This window comes from Sinohyriopsis cumingii, chromosome 10 (assembly GCF_028554795.1).
Source record: "Sinohyriopsis cumingii isolate HCF-2022 chromosome 10, ASM2855479v2, whole genome shotgun sequence".
Lineage (NCBI taxonomy): Eukaryota > Metazoa > Mollusca > Bivalvia > Unionida > Unionidae > Sinohyriopsis > Sinohyriopsis cumingii.
Genome location: NC_142970.1, coordinates 84,584,978 through 84,603,793, shown reverse-complemented (window position 1 = coordinate 84,603,793; position 18,816 = coordinate 84,584,978). Strand labels below are relative to the sequence as shown.

The 18,816-nt window shown below is 37.0% G+C and overlaps 1 protein-coding gene across 1 annotated transcript in view; it reads left to right on the top strand.

Moving 5' to 3' along the window:
- Positions 1–5,683: 5,683 nt before the first annotated feature.
- LOC149790494 (ubiquitin-like modifier-activating enzyme 5) overlaps positions 5,684–18,816 on the top strand; it is a 46,323-nt gene continuing 33,190 nt past the window's right edge. The window contains exons 1-7 of the mRNA XM_089972541.1: positions 5,684–5,932; positions 9,874–9,919; positions 10,838–10,927; positions 11,635–11,744; positions 13,400–13,486; positions 16,200–16,284; positions 16,740–16,844. Coding sequence (XP_089828667.1) covers positions 5,796–5,932; positions 9,874–9,919; positions 10,838–10,927; positions 11,635–11,744; positions 13,400–13,486; positions 16,200–16,284; positions 16,740–16,844 — 660 coding nt within the window. The 5' untranslated portion in view covers positions 5,684–5,795. The remainder of the gene's footprint in view (positions 5,933–9,873; positions 9,920–10,837; positions 10,928–11,634; positions 11,745–13,399; positions 13,487–16,199; positions 16,285–16,739; positions 16,845–18,816) is intronic.

Below are 18,816 nucleotides of genomic sequence, written 5' to 3'. Positions count from 1 at the left end.
TTCGCCGCCCCCTCTGTTACGGGCATGCTGAATCCATTTGTCTTCCTTGTCGAACAAGTAATGTAACCAGCGTAGGGCTTTGACCGAGTATTGACTTTTGACATAGTTGGTCGTTTGAGGACTGATGTCAGCCACGGTGTTTTCAGGCATGAATCGTTGCCGGTACATTAAGGAACACGCTTTGGCAATGGTGCAAGCTTCTTTCAAAGGATCGACCCCTCCGTGTTCCATGAACAGTTCTCGAAATTTTCCACAGCATCGACGTAAAATGTCCACGTCGGAACGACAATACCTTAGCATTTCTTCCTGAAAGTCGAAAGGGTCCGAGGCGTGAGCCTGGTACCAAGCGTAGAAAGCTTCTCGTTGTTCGGTACACATGTTGTCAGGGTCATAATAATGAGCCTCAGGCAAATGGGGTAGAACGGTGTGTTGATTGGCTTCCGTATTGAAAAAGTGTGGAAAGTTCTAGTTAGCCATTTCTGTCATTCCAAATGTTTTAGGCATTCGACTCAAAGGCATGGCTAAGTAGCTCATCGAATCTTTAAACTGCACTTGTCCTACTTGCACGAAAATGATTTTGGCTCCGTTCAAAGTGACTTTAGGACGCTCGGTGCCATGTTCCGTATAGTATCTCAAAAGAAACTGTCCATCGTATCCGGAGAAATTGTGAGCCATCTCCGTGGCATGACGATGACAATCTCCGTAACGTTCGATGTCCTCTTGGCTCCACGTCTTGTCGATGGGGTCTAAGACCCATTGTGCAAAATCGGCTAGCGTGTTCGGTCCCCGAAAGATTTTTTTCACGTCCTCCAGGAATCTTGCTGCAGTGAGGGCAATGACTCACGATAGGTTTTTGAATGCACTTCTCGCACGCTCTATGAGCCACGCAGAAATTAGGAATGTGAATGCCGATCTCTTGCATGTATTCGAAATCGAAAAAGATGAAATTGCCTTTCTTCTTGTGACCGTCTTCTTTCTCTTGTTGGGATCGGTATTTTTGCACGTGGCATTGGTGTTCCAAGTTCACGATGTGGTGACAAATGTAACATTTTTTCTTTCCTGAACATACGTGTGCCTTGGACTATTGGTACGTATGCCTTGTCCACACGTAGGGCACAATCGCAGCAGTTGACAAGCACATTTCTTCTGTGAACCTTGTATCTTCAAATGTTGTTGGTAACAGGTAGGGCTGACAAACGTGCGCAGACAAGTTGAACAATGCACTGGTTCTTTTCCTTCACTCAGACAAGGTGGAGAGGCCAAACATCCTGAGCATTTCGATCCACAATGCTTGTGTTGTTCTCGATTGTTATAACCATAGTCACATTTCTCACAGTAATAACCGTATCCCAGGAATGCGGTGATACTGGTAATGGTATCGAAACGTTCATCGTGATGATAGAGGTGAATGTATTTTCCGTCCTTAAAGTCTTGGCCTCGAAACAACAGAGGTCCGCGCAATTCTTGCGGGTACACTTTCAAGGTGTAGCATGGAGCTAGGACATCTTGCAATTTGTGCATTTCAGGAATGACACAGGGTGTGTCTTTGGGCAAGCCGGCTTGTTGCAACAGGAGTTCTGCTTCGTTTCGTAGTTTGGCTCGGTCCGATTTTCGAATGTTCTCCCAGGCTCTTTCCATTCTACCGTGTCGTTTTTGTTGGCATAGATTCGTCCCACCACGATAGCCCTGGCTAAACACATCTGGTCTTGAGGGTTGTTAATTCGGACGAGACTTGTTTTGGTGCTGCGAAGCTCGTCCACCAATAAGATCTTTTTGCGTCCAGTCCCTTAAGGAGAAGAGACATGGGTCATGTCCAGTGTGGCTTTTCCATCGGTGATGTCAAACTGGTCATTGGATTGTTGTACGTGTTGAATTTTGTCCATGACTTTGGAAGCGGTCAATTCTGCAGGGCTGCTAAACTCGATCCAAACAGGGGATTTCAAACCATCGTGTTGTATGGAAAGTCTCAAGCGATCGTCTTCTTTGGGTTGACAATGTCGCTTGAGTGTGGTGAGCAAAGAATCCCACATGTCGGTGATGAACCCTTCTGCTTTCTCTAACGGTACTTCGGACTTGAAATCTTTAAACTTCACCGTGTATTTGTAAGCCGTGGTTCTAAATTTTCTAGAGGGACGTTTTTCCGTCTCTCGAATGGAATAGTACTTTTCAGGGTTGACTAAGGGTGGTGAACTTTGATTAGAGGGTTTGGATTCTGGTTCACTCATGTCCTCTTCAAAATCACTGGCATGAATTTGTGCCAAGACTTCAGCCCTGATACGAGGCGATAGATCATGTTTCTGCTCTTTCTTCTCAAATGAATTGGATCGTTTCATCTTGATAGCAAAACGTCAAATGACTAAAGTTTAAACACCATGGACTAATTTATAGTCCTAGCAGACCAGCGTATATAAAAGGGTGTGTGTCTTGTTCTTCCACTATTAATTTCACTCTCAAACCGAGCACAATGATGGAAGAGACTAACCAATTCGAACGTTTCATCAGAACATTGCGAGGGGTCATCCGAAAATTCTCTTCAGACCAGCCGACGGACTACTCTCCTTCCTTTCGAGATAAAAGTCAAGATACTTGCTATATCTGTCAAAAGAAAGGGCATTGGTCTTCAGAGTGTCCAGACCGTCAAAAAAAAAGGGGGGGGCTAGAAAAGACAAAAGTCAAGATACCTGTTATTATTGTCAAGAAAAAGGACATTGGTCTCCAGATTGCCCAAAAAATAAACAAGAGGAGTCAGAAGAAGAGAGGGATTCTTCAGAGGAAGAAGAGGAAGAAAACAGACAGGGGAAGAAAAAGAAACAGGAGAAGAAAAGAAGAAGGGAAGAAAGTGAGGAGGAAGAGAAGGAAAAGACTGTGACGGTGAAGAAATTGAAAAAAACAGAGAGGTGAAAAAATGAGACAGAAGAAGTTTATAAACTTTTTAAAATTCTCTATTGTGAATTGTGAATTGGATTGTAAATATTTATAAGAGAATAAATTAGGTATAAAAAGGTAAGTGTCTTTGGGTTTTGATTTTAAAATAAGAACGTACACTCACACACTCATACACACGTACTAAAGGGGTAAAATGGTTATTTTCTTTTGAGTTTGAATGGATGTTGGCAATTGAAAGTCTATCTCTTTTCGATAGACGTGGGTGGCCCTGAAAAGGGCTTTTTTTGGTGTAGGGGTGAGTTTAAGCAATCAACTTTAACTGCCTTAAGCCTTTGCCACGGCCAAGGCCTACTTCTGGACTGCGTACTGTTGATGATGATGATTTGGTTGAAATCACTAAGGGTGGCACGGTAGGCTTAGTCACAGGGTTGGAGTGTTTAGCTCGGGAAGGTCGTATTCTCTTCGGTCGTAATAAAGAAGTCTGATACATTTGTTTCAAACTTCTTAACTCCGCTAAAATGTCTAACAGTACCGTGACCGTTTGATTTTCACACCCTTGTTTCTTTGCTGCTGCTTCTTCTTCTTGTTTTTTTTTCTTACCTCTTCTTCTTGCTGCTGTTGCTGTAGGAGAAAAGCTTGTTCTGCTTCCTTTTGCTGTTGTATAAATTTGTCCAATTCTTCTTTCTGTCTCTGTCTAAAATTCTCCACTTGCGGTAATGAAGGAGAAGGGTCCGGAACAAATTCTTGCGAGGTAAGAAAATCCACAAAATCCCAATTCACCTCTTCTGAAAGTAAGTCCGGGTTCCCTTGGGCGGTCTCCACTGCTGGTGCACCCCATTTTATCGTTTTCTGAGTTTCCGTCATGTTGAAAAAACTGTCGCATGAATTGACTGCGCACAGGCGCTAGCGAATCTATATAGACCACATGACGTCACAGACTGCTCTCTTCGGATTGGATGTGGGCTGACTGAATTTTGTAACGCGTGTTTGGATTGGTCAACGAACTCAATCCGTTTCAATTTTTCCTCTCCCTATAAATAAGTGCTGTTTGCTGCATTCCTTCATCTGTTCTCGGCGCCTCAACATGTGGACCGACGTGCAATCTTCAACGCTTGTATCATCCGTGATGTTCCGGACGGACATACCAATGTATGTCCGATCCAAGTGGACAGTTGTCCATAGGACCGACACCAGCCTATGGATACGAAGAGTCTATGTGGAGAGGCAAGGATGCCTCAAAAGAGTACTAATCTATGGCCCTACAGTTAGGCGAAGCTTAAGAAGAAGATGTCACAGATGCCCTTTATGTTAAGGGTATATTAACATAAACACAAAGGCTCTTTTCAGGGCCACTCATAGGTCTCGAAAAGATCTTGACTTTCAATTGCCTACCCCTTTTTTATTTTTTTTATTTTATTTTTTTAAATAAAAAAATAGAGACCCTCCCTGTTTCAATTTCCCATGTTAATTTCCCTTGTCCCTAGACAGACCCGAACTATAGTCCCATCTTAAATTCCCATTGTCCCTAGGGTACAAATTTTTTTCTCTAATGTTAAATTTTACACAGTCCCCAGGGTACAACTCTCATGTTTTTAATGGTAAGTCCCATTGTCCCTACGGTATCCCCATTCATTACTCGTCTACTTCGGCTGTTTCAGCTAGTCTCACTTTTCCAAAGTACGAGTGGCTTCCGAGAAGTAACAATATGTTGCTCAAGAATCTTCCTAGGCGAGACTAATTTTGTTGCTTACTAGTTAGAAGGTATAATTCGAGTCGAATTGTAGACACGTCCTCTATTTCAATGTTTGATTGGACATCCCTGTGGACTGATCCAATCAAAATTAGTGGACAATGTCCCTCTCGCTGTCTGTAAACGTGGTTACGGATAAGAACACGCCTCGTTCAACCCGCGGGCTGATCTTGGGACTAAGCTGTAACACATCGGTGTGATACGACAGTCCTTTGTTCAGTTATGCGAGTGGTCGCCTTCGCCGACTCAAGTTTCCGGTCTTCGGTCACGGTAACTTTGCGCAAGAGTTTAACACTAGCCTGCGGAAATATTTAGACATCAAACACATAGCCGCAGTAGTATTTCCAAGACAGTAAATTATAGCTTTTCCATGACTTTATAGCTATATATAATTTGAAGCATATTGGAAGCTTGCGACAGTCGTGAAATTGAAGACGTTACAACCCCCGCATATTTCTTTAATCCTTACATGAATGTACAGAAAATTATTATAGAGACAGTTCCAGAGTTTACCTGCCACATACCGAAATTGTTATTACCCATACATAGATGTTCTTACCTTGAGATCTCCAAGCCTTGGAGGTGTTTTTAAATCTAAAAAGAGTTAGAAGAATCTGTTACTATATAATCATTTAAGTACGTCGGACATTCCTTGTTGAAAATTTTGGATCATCGATACAGCTGTCGAACCCAAGAGTTCAAGTTTGTTCATATTATGCCACTGCTGAAATACCGGTTATGGGGACAATAGTTGAAATTTCGCATGGTGAAAGAGTGGTATACGGCCAGTTGGGGTTGGGGGCGGGGCGCACAAATAGTCTACAGGAACAAATGTTAATAACATTTAGTAGAATGTATATTGTAGATTAAAACATAAAGAGGTTTGTCAGTTTCTTATGTCTTTCTCTCGTTATTTTAGAAATATTGCTTAAGTGGCACCATTTCACAAGTGTTCCGGGTTACAGGACAAGTTATTGCAATTATTCCGCAACTGTTTGAAGTTCTACTAGAACTATTTAAAAATTCACATATACTTCCGCTCCACGTTTGACAGTAGGCTAAAAGTAAACACTGACATTCGGCTCGAGATTCGGCATTGATTCGAAGAAAATTTACTCAAATTAGAGAACATTTGTTGTCAATTTCCATTAAAAGCAACATGTCCTCAGCAGCTGAACTCGAGAAAAGAATAAAAGTGCTCGAAGCAGAGCTTGAAAAAGAGCGCTCAAAAAATGAGAGAGGCCGACAAAAAATTGCCCACATGAGTTCTGAAGTTGTCGATTCCAATCCATACAGGTATTTAAGAGAGTAGTTATTTGTTATTTAGTGTACCTGCAAAATATTTATTGGTAAAATTGACATTACATTGATTCGAATGGACAGTGAGAGTTTACAATAATTGTGTGGTACCATATGGTGACATGTTAGCTATGTTCAAGCAGGTGTGGATAACTCTAACATGCTTTAGAAAATTAACATTAGACCTGAGATAAGAACAAGTCTTTTTATGTGCCATACCATGTGATTATGGGTATTTATGCAAAACAGATGCAACGAATCTTGTGTATCTGGCCTCATAATAGCTACGATGTCATAGCCTCAACTTGATTTGTTGTGGCTGTAGGAGTAAGGGTACTAATATTAGTACTAGCCTCATGATAATTTCAGCACTCGTTTCAAGGTGAGTTAAAGAATGATGAAATCTTCAAATTACATTTGATCCCCTTAATTGGCCATGCTGTTGTTGTTGTAGGGTTTTAATGACATTTTCAGCACAAGATAGACTATACATGGCCGCCTGTTTAAATGGTGGAGGAAGAGCCAGGGAAAATCCTGGAAAGAACCACTGACCCACGAGAAGCTTTGGGCAAGCTTTCTCACATACCCACATTGGCCGAACTCGAGACTTGAACCCACACAGATAGAGGTGAGATGACAGTGATCAGTAATGATGAGCTTCCACTCAGAGACCCTTTAATCGGTACATATATTTTTAACATGAGCAAACTAAAACCCCTTTTTAAAATGTTTGAAAATTGTAAATGATGCACCTTGCTTCAAATTTAATTTTCAATTAAGTCAGTTAAGGTGGAAGAGGCAATGACTGACAACATACTGGAATACTTGGATATATTAATGCTGCACAATCTCCACTAACAATGCACCAGAAATTGTGAATTTTGGTATATCATGTGTGTTTTTGGCAGCGAGTTCAAAACAAACATTGAAGAAAATAGCCAAATCCATTTTTTTTAATATGAACTTTTTCATAATTTTCCAGTCAACAGATATGTAGTTGTAAAAGAAACCAGTTGCCATCTTAAGAGGTATAATCTTCTAGGCTGCTTTTGTGATGTATGCTAGTTAGTTCCATCCTACAGAGCTATAAATATGACTTAACCCCTTTGCAAGGGTCCAATCTTTAATTTACTACTCAGTTTTTAGGAACAAGGATGTGTGACATTGAAACAATGTACTTGCATTTTTGTTGTTTTTATTCACTTGGATTGTGTTTTGATTTGGGAGTAAATGAACATGAATTCTATGCACAGTTGGGGAGAATTTACTCCAAATTACAATGCGCAGGAAATAATTTTATGTCTTATATATGTTACATGTATTACACCACCGCTTTTTGCTGTTGTTGATTCACAACAAAACAAGATTCCTTTTTAATAAAAAATACTAACGAGCCTACAAGGTCAAAACTTGATTTGTACTTTATTATTCTAGTAGTAAAATATTGATGCCATGATTTAATTGCAATTTATAGTCAAACTTCTCATCCATGAGGAATCTCTAGTGCTAATTCAGGAATTTTGTGTTAACTACAAACTCTGAAACTTGCCCCTCCACGATGAACTTATCTGTAAAATGAAGCTTTTTATTTCACCAAGTACTCATTTTGCTTGGTTGCTATGATATCTTGATTCAAATTTGTGAATAAATTAGCTAATTTAAGTTACATGTAGTTTAATTATATTACTTACCCAATATTTAATCAGTTAATATGAGTTGATCTGGTACATGACTGTGAGACAGGCTCGTTCTCAGGTAGGATTTGCATGCATTTTAACTTTTCTTTTATTCCACTTTCTTTATTTGAATTGATACAGATATGTAATTATAATACAAAGCAGGCCTGCAGTACAACAAATACTTCAAGTCCAAACACCATTGGCACTTAATTAGGTCCTCACAGAAATGCTACCTACGATGGTAGATTGATATATTTTGTCTTTGAATACAACAGGGCTCATTGCATTTCTGATGATTATTTAAACTGAGCTAAAAGCAGAATTTCATTTGGTAAGACATATTTAGCTGGTATTTATTTATAAAAAATGCTGCCTTCAGTAGACATTATTATTTTCTCTGCATGGGTTTGAGTCTGAGTTTCTGCCTATGTGGGTATGTGAGAAAACTTGCCAGTAGCTTCTCGTGGGTCAGTGGTTCTTTCCTTGGTTTTCCCAGGTTTTTCCACCACCATTAATACTGGCCGCCATGTATAGCCTATCTTGTGCTGAAAAATGACATTAAACCTCCCAACATCAGCAACAACAACATTGACATTTTCTTGAATCAAAATTATGTTGAATATTTTACAGTGTACTAGGAATGTTATGTGGAAAGAAATTTAACAGAATGTATAGTTAGTTAGTTTTGCCCATCACCCCTGCCAGGGTATATAGGCCGCCCACAAAAGATCGCCAGAGGTTTCTGTCCTGTGCCATCCCTTCAAGCTGACTCCAGGTGTGACCTATCTTAGTGATGTCTGCCTCAAGGTCGCGTTGCCAGGTGTTTCTTGGTCGTCCCCTTCTACACTTGCCTTGAGGGTTCCATTACAATGCCTGTCTGGTAATGTTGGTTGGCGGCTTACGTAGGGTGTATCCTATCCAAGCCCACCTTCTCTTCTTGATCTCGTCCTCTATTGGAAACTGGGAGGTTCTCTGCCACAGGTTGGTGTTGCTGATGGTGTCTGGCCAGCGGATCTGAAGAATTCTTCTTAGGCAGCTGTTGATGAAGGTCTGAACCCATTACAGTCGACTTGGTGGTTCTCCAGGTCTCCATACAGTAGGACTGAATGTATGACTTTGTATTAAAGGCTGAGAATTTCATAATGCTAATCCTAATTTCTGGGTTCTGTCTACTGTTTTTTAAAGTGAGTGACATCCACATATCAGACGTTTCAGTTACCAATTTTGATCATAAATTTCTTCATGGTCAACAAATAGGGGCCAATTGCTTTGGTGTTTTCTAGTATAAAAAATGGGATCCATGCCTGTCCCTGTGTTATAATCAGGCTCTTGAGTTATCATGGTACATGTTACAGAGGTACATGTTACTGAGGGAGTCGTTTTCAAAATGCTTGGAAATAGAGTTTACTTACTTTATTTTGCTTGTTATCTATAGAGTTTGCTATGTAAGTTAGGCTGGCCTTGCTGATGCTTCACTCTCTGTCTTTGTGTAGAACCCATGAACATGTGACAGTATTCAATTACCACTTTCTCTAGTAATACATGATGTGAAGGAATAAATGAAGAGAGGTTGATTCAAGCATTCAGTATGCCTGGAGGGCATGAGTGGCCAGATAAAATGATTAAAAGCATAAAAATGGGAGTTTTCCTGACTTGTTGTAACATACATGTGTGAGGATTGGATTTGAAATGTAAAGTTAAATTTTTTTCAATCATATCACTATGATACCTGCAGTGTGGCAGTTTATAGTGATGTTTAGCACTGGGGCATCATGCCACAGACAATTAGCATGATGTCCCACCCAGTCACATTATTCTGACACCAGGCCAACCAGTCTTAATACTAACCTCTTAACACTAAGTGCCATGCAAAGTAGCTACTAGTGCAATTTTCATAAGTCTTTGGTATGACTCAGCTGCGGTTTGAACCATTGACCTCCCATGTCTGAGGCGGATGTTCTAACTACTTAGGCCACTGGAGCAATGGGGTTTTCTTAACATAGGAAGAAAGCACCTGTCCTGGACTAATATCTTGGAATATTTTATTTGTCTGACTTGAGAAATGAATAGTCGAGGACATTTGGATTATTTGATTTAATCAACCCTGATCAGAGGAGTATATTTATTTCTAACTTTCTTTAAGTTTTGATTTACACATATTTGGCTTTCATATGCATTTACATTCAGTATGTGTTTTTTTTTCTTCAGACATATTATTCAGATTTCACAGTAATAAGCTAATATGTCTTGACTTTTCAGTCGACTGATGGCACTGAAGAGAATGGGAATAGTGGACAATTATGAGGTTGGTTAAAGAGAATGGGAATAGTGGACAGTTATGAGGTTGGTTAAAGAGAATGGGAATGGGGACAGTTATGAGGTTGGTTAAAGAGAATGGGAATAGTGAACAATATGAGGTTGGTTAAAGAGAATGGGAATAGTGGACAATTATGAGGTTGGTTAAAGAGAATGGGAATAGTGGACAATTATGAGGTTGGTTAAAGAGAATGGGAATAGTGGACAATATGAGGTTGGTTAAAGAGAATGGGAATAGTGGACAATTGTGAGGTTGGTTAAAGAGAATGGGAATAGTGGACAATTATGAGGTTGTTAGAGAATGGGAATAGTGGACAATTATGAGGTTGGTTAAAGAAGATTGAGATTTTGGGAAATGGTTTATTGGGACAAGTTAGTGCATGATAGAGGGTTCAAAGTACCACTTGATACCACATTCAGTTGGTTTTATGCATAGGAAAGTGTTAGGTTGACAGACTCTGAGTGGGACTTTTCAGGTTATGCATGAGATGGGATTGCAACTATAGATGACATGCTGGGTTGTTCAGTTAAATAAACACTTTTCTATTTACTTATTAAGTTTAAAGGCAAAGAATATGATTCAGCTGTTCATCACATGTCTGTTGTGATATCTGAAAGCAAAATTAGGAAGATTCTTCAAGAGAACGTACTTCTATCCGTTTTCAGTGTAACAGTCACAATGTCAATTGTCTACAGGCAAAAGTAGTACTAAAAAAATCAAGAAATGAAAATGAATATAAAAAATATTTTAAACGTTTAGAAGTTGATTGAACATGTTTCTTTCTGCTTTTCCTTTTAAATTGTCTGTTTCAAAGTCACACTTCTTTAAGGAAATTTCAGATCTTTGATTTGCCAATCGCTCTATATTTTGCAGAGTCTTGCTCTTTAACATTCCTTTTGCTTACAGAGAATCCGTGACTTTGCTGTTGCAGTTGTGGGTGTAGGCGGAGTAGGGAGTGTTGCAGCAGAGATGCTTACAAGATGTGGCATAGGAAAGGTGATTATATATCATGTTATATTTTGTTCATATAATTTTGTTATTTAATTGGGTGTTCAGGCATGCACAATTTTTGCTTTCATTATTTTATATAATCATAGAAAAACAAAGATATAAGTGAGATTGTAAAATGGAGGAGAGATATTTTCAAAGTGTAAGTTTAGTCATTAATGTACATTATACTTTTTATAGAATTAACAAGTTATCTACCAGTTTTACCTTTCATTTAGTCCTTGACAGTGATAGCAGGACAAAGTTATCTAGCACTTTATCCTATCATTAGATTATTTACAGCTACTTAGACCATTTACGCAATAGGTATAGTGAAAATGTATTCAAGTTTGCATCTTTGCCTATAGCATGAATAGGTTATCCAGTGCTTTCACCTATTGGATTATTCACAGTGATAGCATGAACTGTTTTCTCTAACAGTCTGACCTATCACTGGATTATTGACAGTGACCCAGTCTGCTTATAAAATAGCTAAAGTGCCATGCATTTATTTTTTAATGCTTGACATGGAGGAGAATCTAATTCATAACAAGCATGTGTAAAGCATGTGCACAATTATAACTTCTATGGATGTAGTATCAGCTCAAAGAATTTTTCTACCATACCAGGTCAGTTTTGTCAAGCTGTTTTATGTCAGATATGTAATCCTGTGTCTTTGTAAAGCTAAATGAGAAATAGTTCTTGTTTTATTTCAGCTGCTCTTGTTTGATTATGACAAGGTGGAGTTAGCAAATATGAATCGTCTGTTCTACCAACCACATCAGGCAGGGCTCAGCAAAGTGGAGGCAGCTGAGAAAACTCTTAAGTAAGTAGCAAATGTTGTTTCTTTGAATCTATGCCCTGCATATGTTACCTGTGAAGCATAGGTGAAACATGGCTGTCTCCAATCTTCAGTCATTATGAGGGCAGTATTCTTGAGCCCTATGGTAATTGTCTTTTCCTTCCATTCCTTCATGTGTTTATCTGTCCATCTGTTCACACTTCTTGTAGTTACCAAAGTTCTGAAACCCTTCCATATAATTAGATGCCATTTGTTAAGCAAATTGCCTATTACAGGTGGATGTATATTTTGAAAGACTTTTCATATCCAGCACCATTTTGATGGAGTTATTGCCCTTTTCCTATCAATTTAAATTTATGCTATAACAGTTCATTGTAACCATAATAGCTCTGGAACCGTTCAATGTATTCTGATGCAATTAGGTGTGTGTATTGTTATAAACCTAGATATGCCTTTTATAGGTTTTGTTCTGACAACTCCATTCTGTGTAGTATTTTGACCCATGACATTTAACCTCCTTTCTTCATTTGGATGTTGTTTTTAACCAACAAAGTTCAAATTCCATTTGGCATCCTTTCTGATATGATCATTGCCTCATAGACTTGCATTTTAACTTTAGCCACATCTTCTCCATTTTGGACAGATTTGTGCTCCTTGTCAGGCACATTCATTTTTTTATTTTACAGCAATATATTTGGTTGGATTATTTAAAACTGACATGAAATAACATTATTTATTTATTTTTATATATATATATATATATATATATATATATATATATATATATATATATATATATATATATATATATATTTATATATGAAGGACTGATTTCACCTACCTGCAGGGGATAGATCAAAACTCTAAAACCAATGTGCACATTATGTCTAAATGGTGTAATTGTTACTGATATATGTACAAAATTCTATGCATGCAGTTTGAAACTGCATGCGGTCTTATTTCATGCTTGAAAAAGTAAGATTAAGTTTCTGGCAATCAGTTCATTGTACTTAAGACTTAAATGTTTTTCATAAATGATTATCCAAGAAGGTCTCAACATTACATATATAGATCATAATGTTATTGCCATTGATTATTATGTTTTCATGTCATCCAGTAAGGTTTCTTCATTACATATCCAGATCATAATATTATTACCACTGATAATTGACCGCTATGTTGGCCTAAGTGGTTAGAGCATCTACTTTGGATGTGGGAGGTGGCAGGTTTTAACCTTGGCCGAGTCATACCAAAGACTTTATAAAAAATGGTACTAGCAGCTGCCTTGCTTGATGCTCAGCTTTAAGTGGTTAGTGTTAGGACTGGTCGGCCTGGTGTCAGGATAATGTGACTGGGTTCGACATCATGCTACATGTCTGCAGCATGATGCCCCCATGCTGGACTTCTCTATAAACTGCCACACTGCAGACATCATAGTGATATGACTGGAAAAATTGTAAAAGCTATGTTAAAAGTTCCAAATTACACACACACATGGCTGATAATTAAATTGTGGTGTCATCCTGTGTGGTATGCTTCATAACATAAAAAAGTGGTAATTGATCAATCAATGGTGAGAACTTTATCCTTTCTTGCACTAAGTGGGTTTATTACTAAAATTTCCGATATTAACTCTGTAAGGACATGAATTGTAATCTTTCCGTTCTTTTTTTTCTTAGAGAAATTAATCCAGATGTTGAGTTTGAAATACACAACTACAACATTACGACAGTCGACAACTTTCAACATTTTATGGATAGAATCAGGTATGAAAATGCTTTTTTTTAAAAGAATTGTTGTTGTTGTTGTTGTTGTTGGGTTTAACGCCAATTTTCAGCACACGATAGGCTATACATGGCGGCCAGTATTAATGGTGGAGGAAGAACCCGGGAAAACCCCAGAAAGAACCACCGACCCACGAGAAGCTACTGGCAAGCTTTCTCACATACCCACATTGGCTGAATCCGAGACTCGAACCCACGCAAACAGAGGTGAGATGGCAGTGATCCGTAACGGAGAGCACTTTAGACCACTCGGCCACTCGGGGCCCCCTTTTTAAAAAGAATACTTTGATTTTAAAAGAATACTTTGATAATCATTATTTGTTGTATGAGTGCATACATGATTATAGAGTACACTTAATCGTATTGTTCTGTATGTATGTGTTGTGTGCTTAACTTTTATCCATGATTGTGGGTTGTAGTTTAAGCTAATGATCATTTGTAAACTAGATAGCTAGCTTTAGTCCATTATTGTAGATTGTAATTCAAGATAATGGTAATTTGTAAATATGTTGACATGGCCTTTTGACCTTAGAAATTTCTGAAAATTCACTTATGACCCACATCCTGGTCATCTTTTTGTGCTTTAAGTTTTTAAGTACGGTAGAGGTAAAAAAAAGTGTTCATTACAATCGTAAGATTGGTCTATGGAGTTATTTCCTGTTGTGTTTAGATATAATTCACAAGGAATTATTTAAATCATTCATTCTAAGGAAAATAGCGCTAATTGACTGGATGTACTATTTTAGGATTATTGTGAATTCATTCAAAGACATTCTGGATTAGATCATTGTGATACATCAAGACTGTTAGTACATCAGCACATTCAAGATTGGAATTCATTTTGGACTTGTGATAGAACTTTTAGGATTATTTGGGATTTAATGCACAATACTGATAGGTTCCTCTTAATTTTTCATTGTATAACTTAAAGAATTAAGTTATTTTTTGATTTTACCAAACTTTTTGGTTTTGCTTCTTTTTGTTGCTAAGTTCAAAACCATAGAGTCATAACAGTATTTTTAAGTGTTTGATTCAGATCATCATTTCTGCTGGAGAACACATCAAGCATTCACAGTTCAGCAGAACCTGTCTCTTCCATCAGTTTATTCATATATGCCTCTGCATGTCTGATACTGTTTTGTTTCATATTAGCAGTAAAAGTCATGTCATACTATAACTGAAATTGTTTTTAAACATGTTGTTTAATTCTGTTAATGTAGATTAATTTACATTAGTTAAATCATTTATTAAATTCATATTATGTTATATTTGATTGAATGAAAAAACTTTATTATGTTACGTATATCTATATCTTTTTAAACTCTCTGTACATGACTGTATCGGTGTTATGGGTAAAAAAATTTCATGACTGAATTGTAATGATCATCTATAATCAATATATTAGATGGCTAATTTTTGTAAATGTGTATAAAATTCTATTTTAAGATATTAAGAGTGTAGATTTAATAGGATCTGTAAATAGTTGTTGATGTAGGTATTTACGGTCATTAATAATAATATTAATAATAACACCGGGGCCCCGAGTGGCCGAGTGGTCTAAAGCGCTCTTCGTTACGGATCACTGCCATCTCACCTCTGTCTGCGGCGGTTCGAGTCTAAGATTCAGCCAATGTGGGCATGTGAGAAAGCTTGCCAGTAGCTTCTCGTGGGTCGGTGGTTCTTTCCGGAGTTTTCCGGGTTCTTCCTCCACCATTAATACTGGCCGCCATGTATAGCCTATCGTGTGCTGAAAAATGGCGTTAAACCCCACAACAACAACAACAACAACAACAATAATAACACCTGTTGACAAGTTTGTGGTAATTTCTCATTGGTTGATGGGGCCTGGTGGGTTCTTAGAAGATGAATTAAATTATTTCCCATTGGATGGGTTATGTCAGGTGGGTTCATTTACAAGGTGGGACTTTGCCAAGTGTTTATACATGTATGCTGGATTTCTTATGTTCTTGTTGCAGTATGTCTCAAGATGTAGTTGTGTTTAGATAGTATTTGACAAGAAACATTTGTTTGGATTATTCATTGGAATTACAAAGTACTATTTGGACTAACTTATCTGAAGACTATTATGAACTAGTCAAATGAGTTCTCGACAATGCCATTTTGATATATAAAGACTGTTGGTAGACCTGTACATTTGAGAACCTGAAGTTCATTTTGAACATTCGATTCTTTGGGACTTTAGTAGAACATTTTAAGATTATTTTGGATTAAGTTCATAATACTGTAAGTTCCTTTCAAATTTTCATTTTAAAACTTTGATAATTAAATTATTTAAGTTCTACAGACTTGTTTGTTTTGCTTCTTTCTGTTACTTAGTTTATGATCTTACAGTCATAACAATAGTTGAAATTGTTTTGTTCATAGTTTACTTTGTAAAGAAAATGATTATGCAATAGGTTGCATAGAGAAGATCACAGAAAATCTAAAATTGTTTCTGTATGTTTTATTTTTAAGTGTCCACATCCAGGTGTTAACCTCATTAAAAACAGATGTTATAGCAACAGAGAAATTTTGTTATCTTTCATTTCAAGTATTCTTCTTTGTTTGAAGCATAATGACCTTGTATTTCTTTATAGTGTGAGGTTCTTCAATGGGGATAGTTGATATGTATTTCTTTATAGTGAGAGGTTCTTCAAGGGGGATAACTGATATGTATTTCATTTTCATCTTTTAGCAAAGGTGGTCTCAAAGAGTGCACACCTGTTGATCTTGTTCTCAGCTGTGTAGACAACTTTGAAGCAAGGATGGCCATAAATACTGTAAGACATTTATATCAATATTTTTAATACTTTGCCTCAAATGTGGTTGGGGTCTATACCATTACCTTTCTCCATCCATCCACATTGTTAATCTTGGCAGTACGGTCTGATCTCAGGCACTGTGCTGCATCATTTAATCTTCCATAAATCATTTTCTAGTTATTGTTTGTGTCATATTTTGTATTGTTGTACACAGAGGCAATAAAAGCCTCTTATTATGGTCTTGATCCCTAAATTACATTCTTAGTATTGTCTCTTATTTCAGGCATTTGATTTTCTTGCTTGTATTTATCAGAATATATAATGTGGTTTTAACTTGTTTCACAGATAAACATGTATATTGACAGTAATAAATTTTTTAATAATTTGCAGGTCAGACATTGTCTTAAACAGAACCCAAATAAATTTTGTTTTATTTTGCTTTTTCATTTTTGCTGCATGTCCCTGATATTTAGGCCTGTAATGAGCTTGGACAGAAGTGGATCGAATCGGGCGTGAGTGAGAATGCGGTATCTGGTCACATACAGTTCATCATTCCAGGAGAGACCTCGTGTTTTGCAGTAAGTTACAGACTAAATAGACATTTAAAATGTCAAACCCGATAAAATTCTTTTAAAATAATCTCCCCATATTTTATTTATCTATGAAGATATTTTCTACTTATGTGAATGACAGTACCATAAATTATTATTGATAATTATTATTTAATAACAAAATTTGTGTGTCGATTCTATAACATCAATAAAAATTATACTATGTTTAAAAGATAGTTTCTAACGTAATGGGCTTAGAGATTATTTTGATAAGTACAATTAATTAAAACTTGACCATATGTTTGTGGTTTGCTTTTGTAACCGTGAACAAGAGTTAATTTTGCATGTTCTTTTTCGAATTAATCTTAATGATTGATATGTTTTGATTGATTGAAGGCCTCTTTTTCTGTTGATTTTGGAAGGAAATACATAGCTAAGGAAAGTTTATCATCTGTTGATTTCATATTTATGCTTGTATCACCCCAAAACATGGAATCATACAATAATTTATTAAATTATTCAGGGCTGTTCCAGTAAAACATACATGTGACACAGGAAAGGCTAATTTATTCTGAAGTAGGCACTTTTAGATGCAATTTAGAATTTGATATCACTTTCATTTGACCCGAGTAATTAGATTACCCCAGCATATATTTTTGAAAATATGCCTTCCCTGTGTACTAAGTATTATGTTTAAATGGAAGATCCATTGAGATTTGGTTTTTCCTTAGATTATTACTGGACACTTCTCTGTCTTGCAATCTAATAATATTGGACACCTCTCTGTCTTGCAATCTGATATTATTGGAAACCACTCTGTCTTGATATCTGATATTATTGGACACCTTTCTGTCTTCAATCTGATATTATTGGACACCTCTGTCTTGCAATCTGATATTATTGGATACCTCTCCATCTTGCAATCTGATATTATTGGACACCTCTCCATCTCACAATCTGATATTATTGGACACCTTTCTGTCTTCAATCTGATATTATTAGACACCTTTCTGTCTTGCAATCTGATATTATTGTACACCTCTCTGTCCTACAGTCTGCTGTTATTCCACTTCGTTGTATTTATTGACAATCTGATCTTGTTTCCTTGCATATATATTACTTCATTCATGGGAGGGGCCCCGAGTGGCCAAGTGGTCTAAAGTGCTCACTGTTACGGATCACTCCTATCTCACCTCTGTCTGCTTGAGTTCGAGTCTTGGATTCAGCCTATGTGGGTATGTGAGAAAGCTTGCCAGTAGCTTCTCATGGGTCGGTGGTTCTTTCCGGGGATTTCCCAGGTTCTTCCTCCACCATTAATACTGGCTGCCATGTATAGCCTGTCTTGTGCTGAAAAATTATGTTAAACCCTACAACAACAACAACAACAACATCATTCATGAGTGGTATAAAACAATGGCAGCTTTATTGATGTGGGTGATGCAAAAATGGGTTTCGGGTTTGACTCATGGGACATTTTTATGAAATTTGATTTAAAATCCATAGAAAAATTAGTGTTTTACATTATGATTATATTGAAAATAACCCTTACTTTTCTATTTGTACTACCATATTTACTACATTTTCTATTTGTACTACCATATTTATTACACTTTCTATATATACTACTGTATTTACCTCACTTTCTATTTGTACTACTGTATTTAATACACTTTCTATTTGTACTACCATTTTTACCTCACTTTCTATTTGTACTACTGTATTTAATACACTTTCTATTTGTACTACCATATTTACTACACTTTCTATTTGTACTACCATTTTTACTACACTTTCTATTTGTACTACCATATTTACTACACTTTCTATTTGTACTACTGTATTTAATACACTTTCTATTTATACTACCATTTTTACCTCACTTTCTATTTGTACTACTGTATTTAATACATTTTCTATTTGTACTACCATATTTACTACACTTTCTATTTGTACTACCATATTTACTACACTTTCTATTTGTACTACCATATTTACTACA